Raw genomic sequence first — 25,966 nt, forward strand, 5'->3', positions numbered from 1 at the left:
TAGGGTCCCACTTACCTTTGGAAAGTACATTGAGAGCTTATACCCATCTCATGTGAACCCATCTTAAAGTGAGTTTTTCCCTAATTAAAGCTTGTGGGCAGGCCCATTTAACTTAAGAAGCCATTTAACTTGTATGGCCCATTTCACTAAAGGCCCATTTAACCTATTGACCCAAGGATGGGTTATTCCATTCACTTACCCACATAGGACTAATGGGTCAACCCATTAAGCCCTCATGACCCATTTGACTTGAGGTACCCAAATACCCACTTGTTATAAATAAGTCCAAGAGGGAGAGAGAGAACATTTACTTCTCATTCATCATTCTCATCTACCCTAAACGTGGAGGAGTAAAGAGGAAGGAGAGAAGGAGGGAGAAGAGTCTAGCAGCTTAGTGGGAGGTTAGAGACCCCACCTCTTGAAGCCTCAACGTGGAGCTTCTCCCTTAAGGTAGGTAAGCCATTAAAGCTTTCTTCCTTCTTTTATTTTGATTTGGGATTTGGAGAAATGGGAGAGAATCGGTCTAGGGTTGTCTTTGAATCCAAAGGTCGATTGAAACCCTTGGCTGTAATTATTGTGGAGCTATTTCACTCCATGGCTAGTCTTGAAGCTCACAATCCCTCTCCAATTGAAAGGCTTAGGGTTTCTACCCTATTATGCCCTAAAATAGGATTCTTGTTGCTTTCCCTCTTGAGTTCTTGGGATTACATGGACCTAATGAGGTCATAGGACCCTACTGAACTTAGGGGGAAGCATTCTTGAAGCCTCCTTACCCTCAAACCCCTTGGGGAAGAAACCCCTGATGAGAAACCTTTCCATTTTCGGTTCTGCAGCTATGTGGTTTTACATACGGTTTCAGTACCTACGAGAAACCACCCTGAAACCACCCTCCTGAGAAAGCTCTGTTAAAGTCAGTTTTAGGTGTGGTTTCATGTTCTGAGACAAACCACCCCTAAAACCACACTGGGCAGAGACCTTCCTAAGCCCCTGGTTAGCTAGGATTTACATGTGGATTCAAGTTTTGGGCACGAAACCACCCATAAAACCACCCTGTCTCTGAAACCTTAAACTTAGCTAAATTATGGGGTATCTTTTGGGGATTCTTCACTTTTATATAATTAACCCTGTTCCCACTTTTCCATTAGGTTGTGTTTCCCCTTTCTTGCCACGTGTTACTTAACCTCGGCGGCAACCCATAACTTGAGACATAACACATACGGTGAGTGGGTTTGATATTATTATTACATTGTATATTATGTCATCATTATAAATTATTAAGCATGCTTGCGCATATTGCATACTTTTTTATATGATTGTTATAATGTGGATTGGAGATGCTTTACCTTGATGGGTCTCGGTGCCGGTGGGTGTCGGTGCCGGAACCCCGGATACTATATATATTTTTATGAAGTCATTATGTTGAATGTCATGTTGGACTGTATGTGCCGTGCCGTGCTGGTAACCGGGTACTAAACCAGATGAAAAGTTGATGCGCTCGGATTACCTCTCGGGACAATAGGACTTGCATGTAGTATATTTGCGGCTAGGATTTCACACCCTTATGCTACGACCCTTACCAACAGGGGTTTAGGTGTTGGGTAATCAGTACACCGGATTCTGTGGAGGTGGGAGAGGCCAGTCATGGTAGTATTGGTTATCAGGGGTCTGCCACTGAGTGGTCTTGGAGGCTTTGATCGGCGTAGGTCCCAGGTGACAATTGAGGTTTCATTATGGCGATAAGTTAAGTGATCCACAGTGTCTCCCGAGTTGTCACAGTAGTATTTACCTTTGACTTAGTTGTTTGTTAGGTGGAAAAATGGAATTAACATGTGCATGCATCATTGGACTATGTGAATTGCGTGTTTGTGCATCCCCATCCCCTCACTGGCTCAGTGGAGCTAACCCCCTCGTGCGCACACTTTTTAGATTATGATGCAGGTGACGGGTATCTCGTGGGACTTGGAGTTCAGCCCTCGGGATATGATGAGATTGGTGAGGGAGAGTTGAAAGCTGTGTTCGAGGAACATGGTGACGGTTGTCCTTGTGATGATTGCGCCTACGGGCCGTGAGGATATTCGGGACTTGGTCCCTTTTTGATTTACTTTTGGGGCTTAGGCCCGTGTTGAAACATTTACTATTATACCCTTTTGATAGTTATTAGATAGTCATTGGAAATGTAACTAACTACTGTATTTATCATCTAGCCTTTGAACATCTTGTAACTATTTGATTCTATACGCTTCCGCCATACTACTGATCTTTGGAATGTAATATTCTTTTTTCCCGCATTTTGATATTATATTGTGTTAATATTGGTTATGACTGTGCGTTGGGACACTGTGTCAATGATCCGGGCAGTTTACTAGGATGACACGCGTCGTCCTAGTCACCCTTTATATGATATTATATTCCTTGTCTGGAATAGGGGCGTGACAATACCCTCTTGCTCCTCCTGCTCAACCCAATAAACCACCCTCTTATGAGCAAGATAAGATGGTGATCGATAACACCTAAAAGGCCCCTAATCATCGTCGTTCATGGGGGAAACGTCCGCTTCCGGCAGAGTTTACGATATCCATCGCCGCAAGTTCGAAGCAAGTTTCTAGCAGTCAAATCCTGGCGATGCTGGAAGCTGCAACCGCTATTATCAATGGGGAACCCATGACCCTAGTCGCTCCTGACGTGGCAATGGGTGTTGATCGATAGGCGGTTACTGGGAAAGGCACTTCAGGTCGTGGTAAGGAATTGGCGATCGTGTATGAGCCACGCACAACTAAACTGCCCTCAACAGTCATGACTTCTCCTCAAATGCAACAAGGCTTTAATGTGGGCCCATCTTCGGCATCACTTCCCACGAGCAATAACGTGTCCAAGATTGTTACTAGACCTACTAATCGAGTAGGTCACACTAGTGTCCAATAGAATGCAACCTCTTTGGCCTCTACATCTATGGCACACAACACGTCTAGTGGCAAGAATCCCATGTCCTCAAATGGCGAAAGCAGTGGCAACCGCTTTGCTGCTTTGGTGGAGTCGGAATGTCACACCCCGGTACCCCCTAGGAGGATCCAATGGTTGACCCGAATACCCGATGTATTCAATACCTCCAGGATCCAAAAAGCTGTAAATACACGTCACAAGTTCAACACAATTTTGCACCAAGAGTTGTATCGACCAGAGTGCACGAAAAGTAAAGAGCTTTCTAAATATTTACATGTTATTTACATTGTTCACCTTCTTCCAGACTATCCGAACATAGAGCGCCCAACCATCGAGCCAGAACTACCAAGTTATAAAATATATACAGTGGATCACATCCACCAAAAAGAAAATACAAACATAAAAAAGAAAGAGAGTTCCTCGTCATCAGTCCCTATTCTCTAAGGGCACCCTGATTGTCCGGATAATTTGGGGTCACACCCCTCTATGTCTAGACTAGCATGCTCACTATTATTAATCATCCGCCTTGAAATAATCCTCCCCACAACTATCACATCCGCTTGCAAGATCATCTAAAAAAAAGAAAATGTTTCATAGGGGTGAGCTCCATCGAGCCCAGCAAGTAAAGGATAAAGCACACACAAAACAAAATCCTATATGCATGGATTCAGTTTTAATCCTTATTCCATCTAAATAAAATCTAAGCCTCTAAGTTTGTGCTACGCCAATAACTCGGGAGACATTCTCGGTTCCTGCTCACTTCCCCAAGATGTATCTTCAATTATTGTATAAGGCCCACACCTATCGTAATCCTCCAGATCCCCCTGTGGGTAGACCCTGATAATCATAGCCAAGACCCCATCCTGGCGTACCACACACTCCTCAGTGGCAGGGAGCTATAATTTCCCAACAATTGAACCCCTGTTGGTAAAGGTTATAGCACCGAGGAATGACATCCCTTGCCATTATCAATCTAAATGGTATAGTACGAGATGTACAGTGCTCCCGCATCCCATACTACGACACACCATACCTCTCATTTTCAAGCCGACTACGACATTTATTCTAACACAAGTTTACATTTCAAACCATTCTATATCGCATCAACATAATTCCATAGTTCCATAATTATAATTCACATCCACCAGTCAATAAATTATCCCGAAATAAGAATAACATTCATTCATATGCATGATTGTTAGCAAACAATCTAAATGAAATAAACATTTCAAAATTAATTCTAGTCTATCCCCACTTACCTTGTTATGGTTGAGTTTGCGAAGCTGGAATGGTTCTTGAGTTAGTTGCCGGTAAGTTTGATGACCCAAGAGCTATGTCCTATTATTTATCAACCAAACATATGTGATAGGAGGTGTCCTAATGTTACCGGAGTCCTAGGATAGATAGGGTTAAGTTGGAATGGGTTTGGAGTGAAGAACATACTTGACAGCAACACTGGTCTATGTGAGAGGTCAACCACTGACACAGAACAGTGTGTAGGATACGAGTTTCATAAAAGAACAAGGTTTTGGAGGGGTTTTTGGGTTGGTTCCCACTATTTGGTTCCATAAATGATTTATATATATGAAATTGAATTCCTATGGCTCGAATCGAGTTGGGGAAAATGGGTAATTGAAGAATCGGAGATGGGAAAAGGGTGCATACAATGGGTTTGGGTTCCAAGTTCATGGATTCAAACATACATGGCAGAATTTAGCTTTCAATAGCTTAATTTGGTATAAGAAGTGAGTATTGCTTAGAAATTTGGATCAAAACTGAATCTAGGTTAAGGTAATGGTCATGGATCGAACATGCATGGTAAGAATCGTGGTCAAGTGTCTATCGGACTTGGTAGCTAGTGGTGCGTAAAGGCCCATTGCTATCAAGAGGTCTTGAGTTAAAGTTTCCTGGTTCACATCCTACATCCCCCCCTACCTATCAAAAAAAAAAAAAACCATGCATGTTAAGAATCGAGTTTATTTCATGTTTAATTAAGGTTAATTTACATGTAAGCATGTTGGATGCCCACAATCTATAATCAGAATTGAAATCAATCCAAGGCTTAGGAAGGTTAATAAGAAGAATTTCATTAATCCTAAAGCTTGCTTGAAGTTTCAAGATAATAGGTTGAGTTCCATAGCTTGAATTTACTAGGAACTTGAAAGCAAAGAGGTACAGAATGGATTCAACAGAATCTATTATGGATTTCGTAATTTATGCTTTCATGGGCCACAAGTTAGGGGTGTTAATTGCAAATTGAAACCATTTATCAAAACCAAATCAAATAATTTAATCCGCTCGATTAGAACCAGTATGCTCCATTGAACTGATTATACGTATTAAGCCATTTAATAAATGGCAAAAACCTCGTGCACTAGATACGTTCTTTGTTAATCGTGCCATTCTATATACGCTCTCCAGTCTCAAGGCCATGGTTCAAGTCCAATAAAAATATGTTCACTCCCAATTAGACCCAAAATTGATAACTAAATGGCCAACAAAATCAAAATTGAAACCAATAAAACCGGTTGGCCCACACCAAGGATCTAGATATGATACTCTCCTTTGCCTATAAAGGTCTAAATTCCAAAGCATTTATTTTTTAGAAATAAAGTGTATTTTTCAAACATTACATTCAATCGAAACATCTATTTCAGAACACATGCATTCATCAGCCATGCGCATGGCATTCTCAAGGGTCAGAAGCACCCATTTACAGTTCAGTCACAGTTAACTAGGCACTTACACAATGAAATCCTCAATCGATGAGCAGTGCAAGTCAAATAAACCGAAAATTAGACAGATCAGACATCTAGAATTGAAGGATAGCTTCTTGCTTTCTTCCACAGATTTCTATTTCCCCAACTTCTTAGGTTACAGGAGCCAATGAATTGCATTCCCATTATGTATGGTATGAACTATATAATCAACATCTTCTTAGCTTGCTACCTAGGAATAACTTACCACAAATTGAAAATACACATTGGACAGATTAGAATGGATTGCTATCATGGATAAATCTTTTTCTTTCAATTCACTTCAAGCCCTCATCCCAAATCTACAAATACAGAGAAGCTGCAAATACAATGTCCCTCTTAATCTTTGAGACAGCCTCTCCAAATTTTAATTCAAGCTCAGTTTCTCCAATGGATTTTGCAGCTTGTATGAGTTGCTGCAGGACTTCCTCCAACCTCCTGATGGCCCTGATCAGGCTACCCTCAAAGACCTGTGAGATTTCCATAATCTCGTAGAACTTCGAACCTTTTGCCCAAGCATAAACAGCCTCCATAATGTCGGGCTGGAAAGAATTTACGAAATTCTCGACATCAATTTGGACCTGTGGGATAAAACAATGCTTGTTATTATAACTTCTTGACATAGGACAGAATAAATAAATAACTGATCCGGAAATTATAATAACCAAGGTCAGAGAGTTCTTATTGCTAAACATGCATTCTTCAGTAGACAGTAGTTGCGAATTATGTTCATCAGATATCAAAAATACCAGATAGCTAGGAAAAGAAACACAGATAGGAGTCACCTAACTTGGAATGTCTCCCAAGTAAACTCCTAGATCAACCCTCAATAATAAGTTACAACTTACAACTATGACTTATGCCTTACTGTGTTAGTAATCAAAACCGGTAGCAGGATTTCTTTTCTTTTTTCTGTGATGGTAAGACTCCAGCTGCCAACACTAAGACAGGTTTGAGTATGAGGGCCACTAATGCAAAATTATGCCTAGGTGATGCAGAATGATCACCAAATAGGGCTTATTTCTTTAGAAATAGGCCTAGGGTTGGGTTATATCCATGTTAGGCCTTTGTTCCCAAGGGTTTTTTTATGTAATAGGCCACTTTAATGAGCCTAAATTAGGGGTACTTAGGTTGCATACGGGATTAGCCCAATACTTAGTTATTTTTATGTTTTTAGATTGAACCGGTTTAGATTTCGTTGCATCCAAGTGGTTCAATAGATCTAATTTAAGTGAAGTGTTCCTATTGGTTAATAGGTTCTTTTATCCTATTGGCTAATATGAAATCTTCTTTTAATTAGTTGTTTTTAAGTTAGATTCTTTTATTTTAAGTTAGTAGGGGTAGTTAGGACATTTTAGTATTTTAAATTAGTAATTTGACTTTGATTAGATCCCTTCCACGATTTAAGTGAGGAGGAGATTAGATTGTATGAGGATTTGGCTTAGGCCTTTAATTATAAATAAAGGAATCGTGGGAGGCTCCCCCACAACAGATTTGAATTTAAAAAAAAGAGATTTTCGTGGTTGCTTGCTGCTCCTTGCTCTGCAAGAGTGTGTGCATCCTTGTGGGCTTATCAAGGTGGAAGGGTGGGTGGAATCCTGCGACTCCTTACGCCGCGACGGCTGGGAGGCTCTTTGTGAAGGTGGTTCTATCCTTCAATGCTAGATTTACTGCCGTGGATATCTGCTGTAAGTCTACCTATTAATTTCTGTTTTATCCTTCTTTCCCCTTCCCCATTCGATCCTCTTTTTATTTCTATTTGTATTCCATAAACCCTAGCCAGTCTTAACTCTGCCCAGACCTGTTTCCTCATAAGAATACCATCAAAATCAGGCTACAGCCCCCTTCCTATGTCCCCTCCACTCGATCCAGCTTTGGATCCCATCCATCCATCACAAACCCTAAATTATTCTTCCCCATTAAAACCCTAATTGGCCCAAATTCTGTCTAGACTGTCTCAGCCGACAAATTACCTTCATAATTGGATCGAACCTTCCCCCAAGTCCCCCTAACACTCGACCTAAACCCCAGCCCCTGAATCCTACTGTTAACCCTAGTTCTAGTTGTTTTTCTTGATTACAAAACCCGAAACCCTAACCCTAATTTCTGTAGGAAATTAAAACCGATTCAAATTCAGATATTTTTATACCATAATTACCCTCTAAACCTGCAGATTAAAACCCTATAAACCCCATTTCCAAATTTCCATCCTAAACCCTAATTTTGCCCTAAAACAGCCCCAAATCAGCCCTAAACAGCAGGCTTGACCAAAGCTTGATTCTACCTGGCTCTTAGTAGGATTATTTCCTATTCTAGGACTACATTACTAGGTTTGAACCAACTCCAGTCCATCTGTCCTAGGCCCCTATTATAATGAAACCTGAACTAGGTAACAGCCCTTTATCCAAGTAAATGGCTATAATTCAAAGATCAGGATCATTTGACCTCCATCCCCTGACAGGACCCATGCAATGGTGAGCAACATGATGCCTTGAGTAGACAGTAGCACTATATTCAGAATACAAAATTTTAGATAAAAAAGGGCAGACATACAGGTGGCATTATGGTAATCAACTAGCTTAGAATTCTGCCCCTATATGGTTTACCTGTGTGGATCGAAACCATTGTATATCCTCTCTCTAAACCATTGGGTGTTACCCCAATATACAAAATGTTAGATAAAAAGGGGCAGACATACAGCTGGCATTATGGTAATCAACTAGCTTAGAATTCTGCCCCTATATGGTGTAACTATGTGGGTCGAACCATTGTATATCCTCTCTCTAAACCATTGGGTGTTACCCCTTTAATTATCATCAGATGAGATGGTTCCAATTCTTGGATTGTGTTCATTAGACCTCCAATTTCTAGACTGGACCCAGACATCAGTGACTACAAGCCCATGCAAACATGGATCATGTCATTCTTTGTGGACAGGAATTCGAAATGCTGTGCATTTCCAATGAAATACTCAGATTAACACAAATAAATTTTTTTAAAAACAATATGAAGTAATAGCCTGATTTTAAAAGAGTCTTGTTCTCAACCTAGCACATCCACAACAGCTTCCAAACTCCAAGTTAACATTGAATTGTTATATCATAACCGACCAGGCCTGAAAAACTAGTCAACATGATATAGCTCTTCATGAACGAAGTATACTCCACAGTTTCAGGTTTCCAACCTCCTCAAAGGCACTGATAAATCATAGGTAAGATTACAGTCACAAAACAGCTACTGTACTCGACCAGTTGCACTGACATAACCACGACTCCATGGTCTGTTTTGAGTTTCAAGTCACTATATATTGGGCTAACTATTGATTAAAGAAATGTAATGAACCAAACAAGGGAAGACCATTTGGTACCTTGCACTCAAGCTGAACCTTGGCAACCCTCCTTGCGGTCTCTTGTAATTGAGTAAAAAGCAAATCGAGTTCTTCCCGGGGCTTCTGGGCATCTTGAAGCTTCTCCTGCCACACCAAACAAGAGAGAAGAGAAACCATCTCTTCCACATTTATGTCCTTCAACACCCCATTGAACATGAGTTCTGTCAGTGTGAGCTCATCTGCACTACTTATCTCACAAGCAACTTTCCCCTTCAACTCCACAACATCATCAGTTGTAATGTATCTGCAATAATTATATTCCAAACATTTAATATGACACTTTCAATGAAGAAAGTGATTATCAAAATGGAGGAAAAAAGACCTCGAATCCTCAATAGAACAGATCTCATGAAAAGCAAATAAAGGAAAGTTGAAGCCATGCATAATGATGGCTCTATTGAGACCAGAATTCAAGATGTTAAAGGGATAGTTACCAAAGAAAACGAACAAGGACAAAATGAACCAATAATGATCGTCAAGGTAGCTCCTACCTCCCACTTTTCATGGGGGGAGTGGTGCGGCCAATCCAGACAGACTGCTAATCTAGAAAGGTAGCTTTTGGATGGCCAACATGCACAGTGCCATCATCCATGCAACCCTTTAACCGCAGAGATTTCGATGTTTAACTACTATAATCCTTTTTCCTGAAGGTGAAGAAATACTTTATTTGGGAATAGGGCTATATGGTATCAAGCATTCAGCCAAGGTTTAGTTTTCATTTTTATTTTTTTTTAGTTGGAAAAAAAATGAAATTCAAAGAGTGTAAAGTTAATATAATAGGATTATCTGGACCTCAGCTTCCATGCATCAAATTCCAAAACCATGAAAACTCCTAAGCAAAATGTCCTGAAGGTGAAGAAATACTCTATTCAGGTTTATGATTTGTCAAGGAATGGGGAGGGATGCTAGGGACAAATGACCTTTTTTTTTTTCCTTTTTAGGTGGGTAAAGGAAAATAATTTTAATAAATGAAAAAATAGAGGGCTAATTCCATAGGGAGTTAACTACTGATCGAGAATGCTGAGTACAAAGGGATGTTTTGAGAATTCACAAGGTTTCTAACATATTGGGTCTACCATTAAGTCAGAAACTTGGATGGGAACTGGGCTTCAAGAAGGGTTTAAATACTACAGAACCATTTCTAGGAACACTGAAATGTGGACACTGCTTTGTGAATACAAATTATTGCAGAGTCGATAAAACCAACCCAGGAGATACTTTCCAGGCTCTGGCCAACTCCAATACCATTATTCTAGTGATTGAAAAAGGATCCCTGAATGGTTGACCATACACAGAGAGAAACCACTGCCACGGTTCCACATGATCTTATGTGGTATCTCTAGTTCTGTTTGACCACAAGCTAACTAAAATTTTTAATTGAGAAGCTCAATTCTAGTCAGTATTTTTTTACAAGAAAGGTGTTTTTTTTACTTGTTCAGTACTGTATAATCCCATTACAGACTTTTGTTCCTATTCCCCAGAATACAAAACCATATTATTGGCCAGAATATGGATTCCATAAATATACATATGTGACCAGAAACCATTTTAACCTTCAAATTTACTTTGGGGTATTCCTTCTTTCCAGACATATTGAAACTTATCTGAATCTCATATACACTCGTTAACAATAACCCAACAATTCCAACCTGTTTTAACCATCAACTGAACCCTAATAGCATGTGCTCAAAAAGTCCATCCAACCCCTACTCCAGTACTCTGGTTGTCCGACATTCCATCATGCATTGCAATCAGAAGCACAACTAAAATGTAAAAGCAACCATTTCAGAATTCAGAGAAGAAATGGATATACATCCATGTATTAAGTATCAACCTGCCTTCAAACATAATGTTCAACCAAAATACTGATAAATACATGAATTCAGAAGTACAATGACAATTAGCGACGATCAATCTATATAATGGTTCGAGAACTCGGCGAGATCTCGCCGAGTTTCTCGGTTTCGTGAGATCCCGAGACAAGATGCCATACGCATTCTAAAATTACAATTTCTCGGCGAGATCTCGAGATCTCGGTATTTTCTCGGAACATATTTTTTCCAGCTTTTTTTTTAGTTTTAAAAGTTCAATATCTCGCCGAGATCTCGGTATCGGGTTAGAACATGGATTTTTACCCAGTTTAATTGCCCATTTGACCCATGTGCCCATTTTTATTAAAAGAGGGCAATGAACAGAACTCGGAAATCTCAATAGTTCTGTCCATAGCTCTCTAAACAAAGGGGAAAACACTCAAACAGCTCTCTTCCTCAAATTTCTTCCTCTTTCTTTCAAATCTTGGGTGGATTCCATTGTTTGAAGTGAGATTCAAATGCTAATGTGAAGATTCAACTCCAACAGTCCAAGAATCATGACCTATTTGTAGGATTCCAAAGTAAAACTCATATTTGGACTTGTTTTTTGGCAAATCTGGGCATTCCATTGTGTTTAAATGGCCTGAAATAGGCTGGATACCAAGTTTCAGAACCAAAATATGTGTAAAACCCACCGAGTTGGGGGTCCGAGTCAAAAAAATAAAAATGCAGCAACTCGCTAAGATCTCGGCGAGATCTCGGCTCGACTCGGTTTCTGGCTTGGCCGAGATGCCAACGAGACCCGAGTCTTAGAACCTTGATCTATGTGGATATTACATTATTTAAAAAGTTCCAGTGACATCGAAGGGGAAAATAAGCATTTTGTTGGTTGCTTAAAAAGATCATGACTCAAAATGGATTAAAAATTGCAAGTCAAAACCTAGAGATGCATCAATGCTATATGCATTAAAAATCTTAGCATTATTAGTTTATTACCCAAGCCTCCGAAGAACTCGTTTGCGAGCCTTGAGTTCATCTTTAAAAGCCAAGACTGTGGACGACCGCATAGCTTTCCTTATTGACCTGATTTTGGCTGTTAATTCCTGCTTCATGTGTAAGACTTTGAGCTTTTGCTCAATAAGTGGAGCCTTTGCAACTTCATGCTTTTCAAACAGGTGCTCTAAAGCCTCAATCCGGCACACAGCCTTCTTGTATGAGTTACTTGGAACCTGAAAAATATCAAATATACATTGAAACATAAGAACTAGGAGCAAACAAGAGATAGTAGAGGAAAAACAACGCACACAGTCCGGGTATTAGATTATGGGTAAGGGTCGTTTAAAGAAAGGCGGTACAAGGATACTTGTGTGCTTTAATGTGGTGTGGTTCTAGGGGATATTCTGTGGGACAACAATCAACTGCAAAAATAATAATAATAATAATGAAATATTCATTCTGCCATCTCCCAATTGGGGAATGCTTCCCCCTTGCTTGTAAAGCTACACCTTCAGTAATTAAATGTTCTTCCTATACCAATTGAAAAATAACAAGAAGAATAGGAAATGAAATGCAACAGACCTTCATGTCTTCTTCAGGATCTAGGAAGGGCATTCCCTCTTTAGCAAATCTGGAAAGCACTTCCGAGATCTTCTTCAGAGTATTTTCTCGAGCTTGCAATGGCAAAAGATCCTTCGGGATGATAAGGCGGACACTACTAAAACTATCAATCTGTTCATGTGCAAATGAAGCAACTCAGTTTCTATTTTCCATCCGAGCACAAACCAAGGATCATACAAAATAAGAAAGTGACAAGGAGCATTCCATATATTCAATATAATTGCAACACCAGAAATCAATTATTACAAATATATTTGTATCTTTTGTATAATACCTCACATGAAAAGGAATTTTCTAAGATCATGATGTTATAGTTTCAAGATAGAACATTTAAGTTCCCCAGATATTCTTGATTCTAGCACTCAATTTCCCTTTTCCTTATCATCAAATGTGAAACCTCTTAAATTAGGAAGGCTATAGCATTGCTTCACTAGGAAAACTAAAGAATGATATTTAAAAGGAAAAAAGGAAAGAGAAATTACCTGAGCAAGGGGTATGGAAATGACAATTGGCTCCCCGGAATCCTTCAATGGAACAATCCTAATAGACTTTTTTGATACTCCCTCTTTATTCACCATGCATCTAGCAAGAACCTCCACTTTGTAATTTGCATCCTCAGGCTTTCTATTCACATCATCTGGAATAATAAAATATAGACAATTTAAAACACAAATTGGACCCAGTAAACCTTGTACAACCAGAAACTATGTTAGGCTCCCCACCTTCAGAAATGTCCTTTACCCGTTCAAAATTGATTATCACTCCCCAAGTAACCTGCTCCTCAGGGGAGACAGATGGAGTTTTGTCATCACTAATTGAGCAATGGATGCGCACAAGTCTTCCTGGCTGTAAAAAGGGTAAACAGTACCTCGGTGAGCACACAATATCACGTACATCCTTCTTCAAACTTTTGTACTGCTGTAAGAGATTGTAGTAATCCTTCAAACTCTCCTCTTCGTCAATTTCAATTGAATCTCTCTCCACTTCAAGGTCCTTTGCTTGTTTCTGCATATGAGACATTGATCAGCAAACAATGTAACACAGGTAAGACTTCCAACTCCAATTTCCAAACTAAACATATATACACTGGCTTTGGCAAATAAGAACTGACCTCAAGATCAGGAATGGCACGGTCAGATTGAAACTGATAGAACGAATTTCTGAGCAAATTTTCTGAATCACCATCCTCGCACCGCATTTGATTCAAAAGCATGTTGTAGCTTAGATGGAAGGCACTATAAGGGAGGAAAAAGATAAAAAGTAAAAACAACTTGGGAATTAAAAAACAAGTAATACCAAAATAATTATTATTATTCATAGATCATATTGACATGCAATGCCTGCAAGAAAGAACTTAACAGTATTCCATTTTAATGAAATTCACTACCTAGTCCTCATTTAAAGATCACTGTTTTGAAAAACTAAAAGCAGGATGCTATGTGTTCCACTGGCCAAAAAGCAAGGGAAAGACACTCAGTTCTCAATTTCAAAATGTAAAGTTAAGTGGTGAAAAAGAATATTGATAAGTATCATTGCAGGTCCTTCATGATACCTACTGAATTTTAACCATTCACAATCTGCCACGCAGTGGTGCATTGGATCCATGTGATACAGGATCCGGCATTTCATCACACCGGTAATATAAATGTTCTTATTATCCAGAAAACTCATTGGTGGAGCTCCCAAAGAGGCTTCTCAAGAATCATTTGGAGATGACTACAGATCTATTTCTTTGGTGCAGAGGTGAAATTAAATGTCCTATTTATTGTTTTATAGTTTTCATAATTCATCGTACAACAATATTATAGGATACCATACCATGTTTGACAATGACAATAATGGAATTTAGGATTTTTTTTTAGGAAAAGATAGTTCAACATATATGTCCCTAATTACTAGCAGACTTTATGCCTTATGGCAATCTGTAGAGCTTTTGAAGAGGTAGATTATAGATCCATCCTCTGGAGATGAGATTGAGTTATATATGTTGTTGAACTTTTTGGAAGTGATATATAAAGAGAGCATGTACAACCCTAACTGGCTAACCCTACAGTCCTCCCTTAGTGATTTTCAGTGCCCTAAATAACTCTCATAGGGTGACTAGAAGAAACAGGACAGTCATGGAGATCAAAGACACTTCCAATAGACTAACAAATCAATTTAAAACAGCCACAAGACAAAGAAAAATATAACTAGTTTCAATGAATAAATGTGTGATTAATCAATCAGAAGATGCCACAAGCATCATGCAAAAAGCATTTCAAGAAACTGAAATAATTTTCAGAGGTCAACTCTAGTAGGTCCACCCTGGTTTATCACCATCCTTTTCCTAGGAAACTAATGATGTCAGTATGGACCCTTCAAGATGATAGGGAAGAACTGCAGTCACAAAAAACTCCCATCAATGATTGTATGAAGGAACAACCAAAGATGCACAGATGGATGACAGAAAAAAATGGACCAATCACCTTACCTGTTCAAACAATCAGCACTTCCTTTCAGCATCATTTTAGCTGTAGATGGCTCCAGCTTCTCATCCACCATGAGGATGCATATCCCACGCTCATCAATACCTCGACGGCCAGCACGACCACTCATCTGTATGTACTCTCCACTGGATACCCATCTAAACTTATCCCCATCAAATTTACGTACGTTTGTAAACACAACAGTTTTTGCTGGCATGTTCAAACCTATGCTGAATGTCTCTGTGGCAAATAAGCACTAAAAGCAAAGGTTTCAATCCTAAGCAAAACTTCAAAAGATTGTAGGTCCAGTCACGTATATCTCAAAAGTTGAAAAAAAATCATATTCAATGTAGCAGTAAAAAAAAATGCAAAGCATGGATTAATTACCAAAATACAAAAAACAAAAGATAGATTCCAACAGTTGGGGAGAAACAAATGCCATAATACAAAACAAGGTACTAAAACTCGGGTCTCGGTGCCAACTCGACTCTTGGAAAAACCGAGACGAGTCGAGATCTCGCCGAGTTGGTGCATTTTTTTTTTCTTCGACTCGAAGCCTCAACTTTGGGTCAACCCAAGATCTGGACCCAAGATCCGAGATCTCGCCGAGATATGTCGAGTTTTGTCCAATTAGGTAAGGTATTTAAGTGGTAGGTGGATTAAAATAATGGGTTGAAACCAAGATCCAACCGAGATCCGAGATCTCGCCGAGATATTGCACTTTTGAGACTCGCAAGCAATCTCGTCTCGAGATTTCAAAAATCCGAGAAACTCGACGAGTTCTCGAACCTTGATACAAAAGAGTATTTTTGAAAGAAAACTAAATCATGGCCTGGCCACATTCTAAGAGAAATGCAGCAGAGGGCAATTACGGTTCATAAAATGACCAAAGCCCATAATTAAGTAAATGATTTGGCAGATGCGTTGGCCAAACCGGAGGTAGTTATACTGAGAATATGTTATGGGCACAGAGAACCTTTGTTTGATTATGATTGTTTATTGTGTTTCCAGGGTCCAATGGCCTTTTTACCCTCAAGCGTTCCAGCACTAGGTCTTTTCTATTAGCAGTAAAGTCGGTTATTAAAAAACAAATAGAAGTTGCTCTCCATTGTAAGTAAAACCCCCTCATTTTTTATGCTGGAGAGGCTCCTCACAAAACACCAATTCTATACAAGGAAAGGCAGACCATAGCCTATTATCTGGGCATAACCATATAACTGGTTGTTAACCATAAGATAATTCTAGTATAGGGGCATTATAAGTAAGAAGGAAGAGTGGAAGCTTAAAATATTAAAGAACCACATAATGTGAGCATGAGTGCATAATCAGGTGCTTCAGCCACTGAAATGTAAACAACTCATGGTAAAATGTTTCTATCCTCATATGTGGCCTTTACAGAAGAAACCTGTTAGCAACATTCATTTATTACAGTGCTAGACTAGTCCATGGGTTTAGAGTTTGGATGGAAGCATAAAACTCATTGTTCCTTTAAATTGCCTTTTCCTTTAAAGTGCAACACCACTTGCATAATAAAAAAACACTCACTATCTACATGAGCATTTCTACTTACTGCAATTTTATAAGAGTACAGGAACTTTGAAGTGGTATCTCTTACCAATAAAATAAAATTTACAAGAAAAAAAATCATAGAGGCACCCACTGCCTTCTGGGAAAAAAGCTTAGTCTGTTACTGAGTGGTATGATAGATGGGTATGCGTAAAACGGTTGGTCTATAATAGACTTCATCATTCATTGGTAATTAATATGCAGCTTTTTTTCTTTCTGTTTTTTTCCCCTAATAATATAGGGGCTGCTATTCTGGTGTGTTTGAAGGTGGATGGTTAATCCATTACAGTTACATGGGGGGTGTGGTGATGCATTTACTCTCGGTATCTTTTGGGGGGTTTTGTGGACCTTTAGTTTTTGGTTAGGTCCTAGTTGGGTGATACTAGTTGTTCCGTTGCACGGTTGAGGGATCTGGGGCTGTGGCTTGCTTCTTGTTGCTATGCTTTTGCTGTGCTCTTCTTGAACCTTTTGGCCTATTCTGTTTCTCTTTTGTTAATAGCTTCACTGCTCACCTCTAATAATAGACATACTACATGTTCGTGTTTTTGTATGTGCATTTAGTCGCACTTATTCATTTCTCATCAATAATCCAACAAAACTCAAGCCACCAATACAAACTAGGAAGAATGTCATCCTATCATAGTTATCATGGCATCTAGGCAATCCTAGGTATTAGAGGGAAAAATCAAAGCAACACCAACAAGGCGTAGCATAAGCGACCAAGGCGCCCTTCCAGTAAAGGGCCCTGGACGCCTAGGTGACACCTTGCCAACTATGCATTCTATTCATTAGAAGCATGTAAAATCTACAGGATTTGTTCCCAACCTTGATAAAACCTTCTTGAAAGAGTATCTCAATCACTTCCTTTAAGATGGGAAGCAAGCCAGAGTGGTGCACTCCAATTCCACGCTTCAACAGGGGTAACATATTTGAAACCTGTAGACCATCTAACAGTTAGAGATGATCACTAATGAAGCAGAACATAGACAGTACACATCAGTGTTTTCATCATGACATCCAAAATGATGGCAAAAGATCAGAGTGCGTAAACACCTATTATTATGTTCAATTAATATGTATAACTATATACAATATTCAGGCATTGGTGTCAATGTGGAGCATTATTGGTTTTTCATGAAAGAAAGGAAAGAAGAGAGAGATGGGTTTTAGCTTTCCTTTTTATTCTACTAACCCTCCTGATCCTATTACTGTTCGAGTCCCACGAGTTGACCATATCCATGCTAATTACTGACTCCATCAGGTAACTACCTAGGTACTCATTTACACCTACTACAGCAAAAGTCTCAGTTTTACTCAAAGATGATAAGAAATTAAATACAACCAGCAACCAAACTTGTTAGAAGTTACTTTTTTTTTTTTTTTGGGGGGGGGGGGGGGGAAGTGGGGACTTGTTATACATTAAATAGGCTAGTAACTAAATTTTGATTGAAAGATTTCTAAAGGTTTCTTTTTCCTTTTGCTGGACTCATTTTGTATTTTTACATTGGCTTTCCCACACAAAATCATAGATTATGGGAGATTTTTACATGTCACTAGTTTTATGTTATTGACAGCTTTTCAAAAAAAAATGACACAAAAAATTCACATCTTAATGGCATTGAAGATGACTTATACACGTATAAAAAAGAATTTATTTCCAACAATCCTTATAAACTAATAGAACAAATAGAATCCAATAAAATTTCAACCCTTAAATTTAAATCATTTCAACATAAGAAAATATTTGGGCTGCCCAGGTTCATGTCTTGAGGGCAGCCATTTTGTGCAAAAAATGCCAAAGGTTAGGACCAACTCCAAACTCACCCCTCCCAGGACCCCGCATAGGCAGGACAGCACTAGGTAACGACTCCCTTTTTTTTCATCGCGAACTATTCAATGAAGTGTAAAGATATATGACATTTTAAAAGTAACAACATAACATACAACGTCATAAACTTCTAAGACTCCATTTACATTATCTCATTTCATATGTATGAATAGATGGCATTAAAAGAGGCAGAGATGTAGATAAGTCACTTATAGGGCTTACTTTAGTAGAAATAAAATAAGCCTTGGGATGGGTTTTGTATGCATTGGGCCTTTGATTCTATGTGTTTACTTTGTAATTGGCCAATTTAATAAGGCTAAAATATGGGTAGAAAATAAGAAAATGGGACTTACTTCATTAGTTTAGTTAGGGTCCTATTTTGAGTCTGTTTTCTTTATTATTTTACTTTCCTAGTCAATTTAGGATACCTCATTAGTTAAGAATTGGGTTAGGCCATTCCTTTAGTGTCCAAGTCTATTTTTGAGTCTTCTATATAAGTTTGTAAGGGAGGCCAGCACTGTACACGAATTTGAATGAATGGAAAAGTTGTTTATGCAATGCTAAAATCCTGAGATAGGATAGGTGAGAGGCCTAGGGTGAGATGCCCATTCCATTCCCCCATCCCCTTCTATCGATTTTATCATCAAACCCTAATTCTGCCGTAGCCGATATCAAGAAGCTTTTCAAGTTTGCTGGAAATTCTTTACAAGCAATTCAAATAAATTTTATTGGGTTTTTCTTGTTGCTGCCGACTTCAAGATCAATCACCACTGCAGGGACCAATTCCCCATCATCGATTTTTGGAGAAAATCTTCGGTTTCAAAACCCTAAAGTGCTGATAGGTTTTCTTTTCTCTCTACCGATTGTAATCTTCAAGTGGGAGCTTCTTTTTACATCTGCAATATCATTCAACTGCAGCCCCAACATCTTCAACAGGTTATTAATTTTTGGGATTATTTCTTTTGGTCATCTTTTGAGATCTAATCATTCTTTTCCAACCAATTTTAATATCCCATTGTTCTCTTTGGGATCCCATTGCTCTCCTTGTTCTTTGGGAGATTTTTTATTTGATCCTGCCTGGGATTAGAACTATTCTGGTTCTAGTCCTACAGAAGACAAACTGAATTATAGGCCATACACCGTCAAACTATTTAGACACCATATAATGTCATAAAACTCTAAAAGGGCTTCAGATCACGTCTCTTCGAATATTCTTGGTGATGCAGATTTATCACCAAAATTGGCTTCTTTTATTAGGAATAAGTCTAGGGTTGGGTTACATATATGTTGGGCCTTTGATCCCATGGGTTTCTAATGTAATAGGCCACTTTTATGGGCCTAAAATATGGGTAAATAGGTTGCATACGGGATTAGCTCCCATACTTAGTTTTATTTTCATACTTAGCTTTTTATTTGGTGTTTTAAATTGAACCGGTTCAACCAGTGGTTCAATTTAAGTGATTTTATTAGTTTTTGTTTTAGTTGTTTAGTTGAGCTGGATTAGGACTCTATTTTGAGTCTATTTCAGTTTCCTAGTCAGTTTAAGTTAGCTAATACGTTAAGGATTGGGTTAGGCCATTCCTTTTTAGTGTCTAAGTCTATTTTTGAGTCTTCTATATAAGTTTGTAAGGGAGGCCAGCATTGAACACGAATTTGATTAATAAAAATTAGCTTTATGCTTGCTGCCTTTGTTGCTGCCTTTGCTCCATCGTGTGTGCCTTGTGAGTAATATCAAGGTTGAAGGGATTGGTGGACTCCGATCGACTCCTTGCATCTTGTAGATCGGGAGGTCTTTCTTCTTATTCAATCGAGCTTCTTCAAGCTGCTGTTGCTGCCTTTGAAGGAGATCAAACTAGTAAGTAATCTTAGTTTTTTACATATATCCTTCCCCTCTTCATCCTCTAACCTAATCCACACCCCCCTCCATCCATCAAACCCTAATTTCCATTAAACATGCAACTCCTATCTCAACTAGGACTCCCTCATAACTACAGATCTGGCCATCAATTTCGAACCATACTTCCAGCCTATATTCTCCACACCTCTCCCTACACTCGACCTTAAACACAACCCTTAGTCTCCACTACAACCCCTCCATTCCCCCACTCCATTAAACCTAAAATCTGCAACTCAATTCTGTCCAGAATTGCAGAATTTTAAAACCTTCCCAAATCCTATTATTTTTATACCATATTGACCCCCTAGACCTGCCCATTAATACCCTATAAACCCCTTTCCCAATATCCAACCCAAACCCTAGGAATTGACCTAAATCCTAGTGCTGTCCATTCGAACCAGCAGCCCCTTTTGTTGTTTGATCTTGTTGTTTGGCTCCTAGTAAGTCTCCTACCTATCTAGGACTACATTACTTGGTCTTCCAATTCATAGCCACTGAATGAATACATAATATCATTAAATTTTAAAATCTTTTTCTCTTTTTTTTTTTTTTTTTTTTTTGGGGGGGGGGAGGGCGCCCCCCCCCATAATTGCTACTTGGGTCATTTTTGAAAACCTTGGAGAGGATGGTCTATTCAACAACATAAAAGAAACAAAATTTTGGGTGGTATATGCAAGAATTAAGAAGCATCATAAGGACACTTTGAAGGCCATGCCCTTCTGTACATCTTGCAATATTTGAAAGGAAAAATAAACCATCATCTAAAGGTGAAATGAAGAGGTTGGAAATGATCAAGGAAAACCGGCTCACTTCTTTTGGTGGCCCTCAGTTTTTGACAAAGGCTTTTTTCTTTTTGGGTTGAAACTTATGACTAGGTTTAAGGAGCTAAATATAACACCTAAAATAAATTGGAGTTTATCAGTTTGTGGATATAAATTTTGGCTCTTCTTTGTTCTGTCTAACTTAATAAAAATTTTGCCATCCCTCTCCATACTGATCCAACCTTGTACACTGTGCAACTGTTACTGTTAGTATCTTAATTAAAGTTAAATTTCAGAGGGCAAGTGTTTACTTTGCAGTCATACTGCTTAAAAACAACAGGGAAAAAAAAAACATTAAGTTTACCAAATCCAACATCAATCTTGAAAAATCTGTTGGACTTTAAGTAATGACTGTATTGCAATAATACAATATGACATCAATAGTTTCCAACAATGCTTTCATCTCCTTTTTCCACTTTGGCTGTTCTATTGGTTGTGGCCAGTTCTTGGAGGGGGTCACTATCAGCAATTTATCATTTTTCTTTTCTGGTTATTTCCCCTTAGCATATACTGTTGTTTGAGATTTTGTACAGATTTGAAGCTTGCCTTGCCTGCCAAGAGGTTTCCGATTTGAGACTTGTGGGCAGAAAGGGGGCTGCCCTTTTCCTTTCACTGATCTTTTTTTTTTTCCTGTTACTTCTGTCTTCATTTTGTTTCTTCTATTCCTTATTTGCTTTGTTCCCTTTGGTGTATTTCTCATGTGCCTTCAAACAAATAAAGCTTTTTCATTCCCAAAATAGAAAATAATAATAATAATTTCAAAGAAAACAATATGCCAATATGAAAGTACAAAAAATGAGCATCCCCCCCCCCTCCCAATCCCAAGAAAAAAATAGAATGAGGAAGTAGTAATGTAAAAATGTGGGGTTTTGTAATCTATCTGAATCCAATTTCATACAAAAAATTTAGGAACTCAATAGCTTTTATTCTTTGATGTGCCCAGTGCACAAGGCTCCCACCACTGCGGGTTCTGGGAAGGGTCATAATGTACGCAGCCTTAACCCCCAGTTCACGGAGAGGCTGTTTCCCGACTCGAACCCATGACCACTAGGTCGCAATGGAGCAACTTTACCAATGTGCCAAGGTCCACCCTCTTGGGAGTTCAATAGCATTCAAACTATAAGATACAAAGAAGAGAAGGGAATGGCATCTTGCCTGGGGCAGCTTCTTGTCGTCATCTGAAAGCATGTCCATAGCACTCCAAAATATTCTTTCTATGTTCTCTTTTTCATCATCTCCATTCAGATCCATTTTTGCCATCTATGCACCAAACGAAAAGATCAATGACCTCCATCATAAAATTGCATATAGTGGCGCAACTAAAATAAAAATTTTAAAAAATATCGAAAATGAAACAACAACAAATATAACAGTAGTTAAGTATCATCATTGACACAGGTTGCAGCTCAACTCTCCTTTTTCTGCACATAATACAAAATTACCTGCATTGCTAGAAATTCACATTCCCTTTTGCTAAAGGTAAAGAGAATCACTGGATCATACTGACGCTGAATTATCATTTTCACCAACTTGAAGATGTCACTTTCTTCACCAGCTCTACCTGTCAATAAACCCTTATGCCACTTGCCATTCTCCCTTTTTTTGTCCCCTTCAGCAGTGGAAGCAAGTGCATTAAGAGCCTTCTGAAAGCTATCCTCACGGAATTTTCCCTTCTCATCCACCACCAAGTATAGTCCATGACCTCCAGCAGGAAAAATGTAATGCTGAAGCGGCGTTGGCCGGTAATCCGTATAAACAATATGACATGGTTGTTGGTGGACCTGCATTCTGGGTCACAGTATTAATACCACTACTTTAAGTAAACATACTAGTCGATTAAACATTGCATAAGTATAAATCTATTATTTATATGGGTACATATATTTCATACTGACACATAGTGCTGAGGCTAAGTTAGCTGCTTATCTGATTCAGAGGCTCATGCTGATGAACTCAAGTGCTTATAAATACCTCACACCTTTTGTCATCAGTATCAAAAGAATTAAGTCATTAATTATAAGAAAACTGGGCAACATAGGGGCCATAGGAACCTAAAAGGGCTCTACATGGCAGATGCAATCATTTAAGCAGTATTTGAATGTCCATGAAACCAGAGAAACCCCTATTGTTGAATTGTTCGAAGAGTTACCTCTATCCCTTGAACAGTTGATGGTTGAATCATCCAAAATCAAATAGATTCCAGATACAACCATAGTATCAGATGGTCAGATTGTTCAGAACAAAAAGATTCTAAGAACATACATCGGATTGGGTGATTGGGTGATTGAATTGTTTGGACCGCCCAATGAAGAACCACTGAACCAGAAAGATCCAAGACTTTCTGAAAACATTGTTCAAGAGTACAACAATATGGAAGGAAACCAATTTCCAACTTTAGGTGACAAGCACTACATTAAAGCTACATATGTAGTGCTTTATTCTCTATTAACTTCATATTAAAATTATCAATAATAGTTGAAAGACATTACTCAGATAAAAGTAAGACAGCAATAAAATCAGACAAATTGGGATCACCTTAGCCACCCAATCTGCAAACTCCTTGGCATTTGGCACAGTTGCTGAGAGGAATACAAAATGAGAATTCCTTGGGGCCATAACAATACTCTCCTCCCATACCACTCCTCTCTCTCTGTCACGCATGTAATGCACCTCATCAAAGATAATCCAAGCCACCTCCCGCATAATCTCAGACCCTTTATATTGCATACTCCGCCAAATTTCCGTGGTCATGACCTAAAATTGATAGATAATTGCAAATTCAGCCAAACCCATAAGTTGTAACATAAGAAGTTCCACTCATCATGATATATATGCACCCATTGTACTAACCAAACAAGAAGCATTGGGCTCAATGGTTACATCCCCAGTCATCAAACCAACATCCGCGAACTCTTCTTTGAATTCCCTATATTTTTGGTTGCTGAGTGCCTTGATTGGCGAGGTGTAGATAACCCGTTGCTTGTCTCGTAAAGACATAGCAACGGCATATAATGCAACAACAGTTTTTCCTGCTGATGTATGTGCAGACACCTAACAATCAAAAGATGAGAACTTCAAGTCTATCTAAAGTTATAAGCATAGACAGTCGGCACACCTGAATAGAATTTGTTTTTCCCTTTTAAGAACAAGTAACATTAATCAAGAGGATGTTCTAAATAATGCACAGCTTTTAGAGTTAGAAACACACAACAATAACGAGCCCGGATGGTAATATGCCAAATCATGTAAGCATGTACATGGCATAGCAAAAGACACTAGCCATCCCATATGCTATAAAAATGAAAAGGAAGTAGACTCTCACATTAAAAAGATCTGACCATTAAAACATGAAAGGGAAGCCAAAAATACTTACTTGGAAGATATAAACGAAGTTGTAGCCACCAGAACGGAACATTTCACATTCTGGCGGAAGAAGCTTTCTTCTTTTTTCCTCACATAAATGTGTGCTTTTTTAGTTTGATTTTTTTTTTTTTGGGCAGAAGTTATAAATGTGTGTTTGCTTGCTCTATGAGTGCTGGTTCAAAAATTCGTGAATTAACAACCCCATTCCGTTTTACATGTGCAGTTATAAAACTAACCCAACACGGATGAATTATAGTACCTATTGAAGTAAGGGTGCGAGTTAGAGGAGTTAGTCCTGTGTGGGATGTCAAAGTGTCGTATGTTCCATTGGAAAAAAAAATACATATATGTACCTAAATTAACGAAACAAACCTAAAATCTTATCTTACCATGACAGATTCCCCATTATCAAGGCACCTAATTGCTTCAGACTGAAAAGCGTCAAGCTTGAAGGGGAATTCCTTTGCAGGCTTTATTTCTTCTCGAGAAGCGAAACTTGAGGATGGAACAAAACCCTCAGGGTAAGACACGTCGTGCACACATGCTATCGGCTCGTCTAAACTGATTATACCGTTCTCCTTCTGTTGCTTCTGCGGATGCATAGACTCCACAGAATCTTCTTCTATCGATTTCCTCTTCAAAGACGCCATGAAATATCAGAATATAAATGAAAAACAAAAAGTTCCACTACAAGTAACTGGGCTCGAATAAATAAATATTTCCTCTTGAGCCTCAGTGGAGATGTCAATCAGATGTAAGACAGAAACCCACTCCACCAGGATACTCAGTTGTACCGCTTTCCCAGAGGAATTGAAGAGAGAAATCTGTATTGCTTATGGCTCTCGGCAGTTAATAAGGCGTCGCAGAGCCGCAACAAGTTTGGGGTGGCGCAGGCAAAACCTTGTAGAGAAAATTGGAGGGAATTCAGTAAACCTAACCGTGATGCTCGTCTGGTTTTGTTTCACAAAAGTACCCTTTGTCGGGACTCGGGAATTAAGCAATCGCAGTGGAGAACGGAATGTGTTTCAAGAATTGGGATCGGCCGATTCGGATCGCGATCTTGTATGAAAACTAGGGTTAGGGCATGCTTTAGCCCATTCACACGTAATTTTCACCAATCTTGACCGATTCTGATCCAATCAATCGGCCAAGACCGATTTCGATCCTGAATCCAGGTTTTTAAACTCTGGTGTAGATCTTCACATAGATGTCGTAAAACCACGGGAACACCATTGTTGTTCTTTTTCAATTCTAGAACGGGTTTACCGTTTACCGGACGTTCAAATTTAATAGGGTTTTTTACAAATACCCACCTAAAAATGCTCATTTATCCAAATGCACCCTTATAACTTTATAAATTATAAACTCCACCTACTTTCAAAACACTGTAACACTTTAATCCAATCTGGTAATTTAGGATATGTTAGTTTCATGGAATCTAATGACCAAAATGTCCCTCTGATAAAAATCCATCAAAATTAAAAACTAAAATGATCAATTGGCCCTCATCT

At 38.8% G+C, this 25,966-nt stretch overlaps 1 protein-coding gene across 1 annotated transcript; it reads right to left on the bottom strand.

The window, feature by feature from the left end:
• Window positions 1-5,814: 5,814 nt before the first annotated feature.
• On the bottom strand, window positions 5,815-25,119 carry LOC122669522 (DExH-box ATP-dependent RNA helicase DExH9-like). Its single transcript, XM_043866299.1, has 14 exons — window positions 24,845-25,119; window positions 23,943-24,143; window positions 23,628-23,846; window positions 22,535-22,873; window positions 22,248-22,352; window positions 17,372-17,482; window positions 14,986-15,236; window positions 13,624-13,747; window positions 13,235-13,517; window positions 12,995-13,149; window positions 12,474-12,623; window positions 11,892-12,124; window positions 9,064-9,328; window positions 5,815-6,277 (listed from the first exon to the last, which is right to left on the bottom strand). Exons 1-14 carry the CDS (start codon window positions 25,103-25,105, stop codon window positions 5,999-6,001), a joined length of 2,976 nt encoding a protein of 991 aa, XP_043722234.1. The 5' UTR covers window positions 25,106-25,119; the 3' UTR covers window positions 5,815-5,998.
• Window positions 25,120-25,966: the final 847 nt, after the last annotated feature.

This window comes from Telopea speciosissima, chromosome 7, assembly GCF_018873765.1.
Source record: "Telopea speciosissima isolate NSW1024214 ecotype Mountain lineage chromosome 7, Tspe_v1, whole genome shotgun sequence".
Classification (NCBI taxonomy): Eukaryota; Viridiplantae; Streptophyta; class Magnoliopsida; order Proteales; family Proteaceae; genus Telopea; species Telopea speciosissima.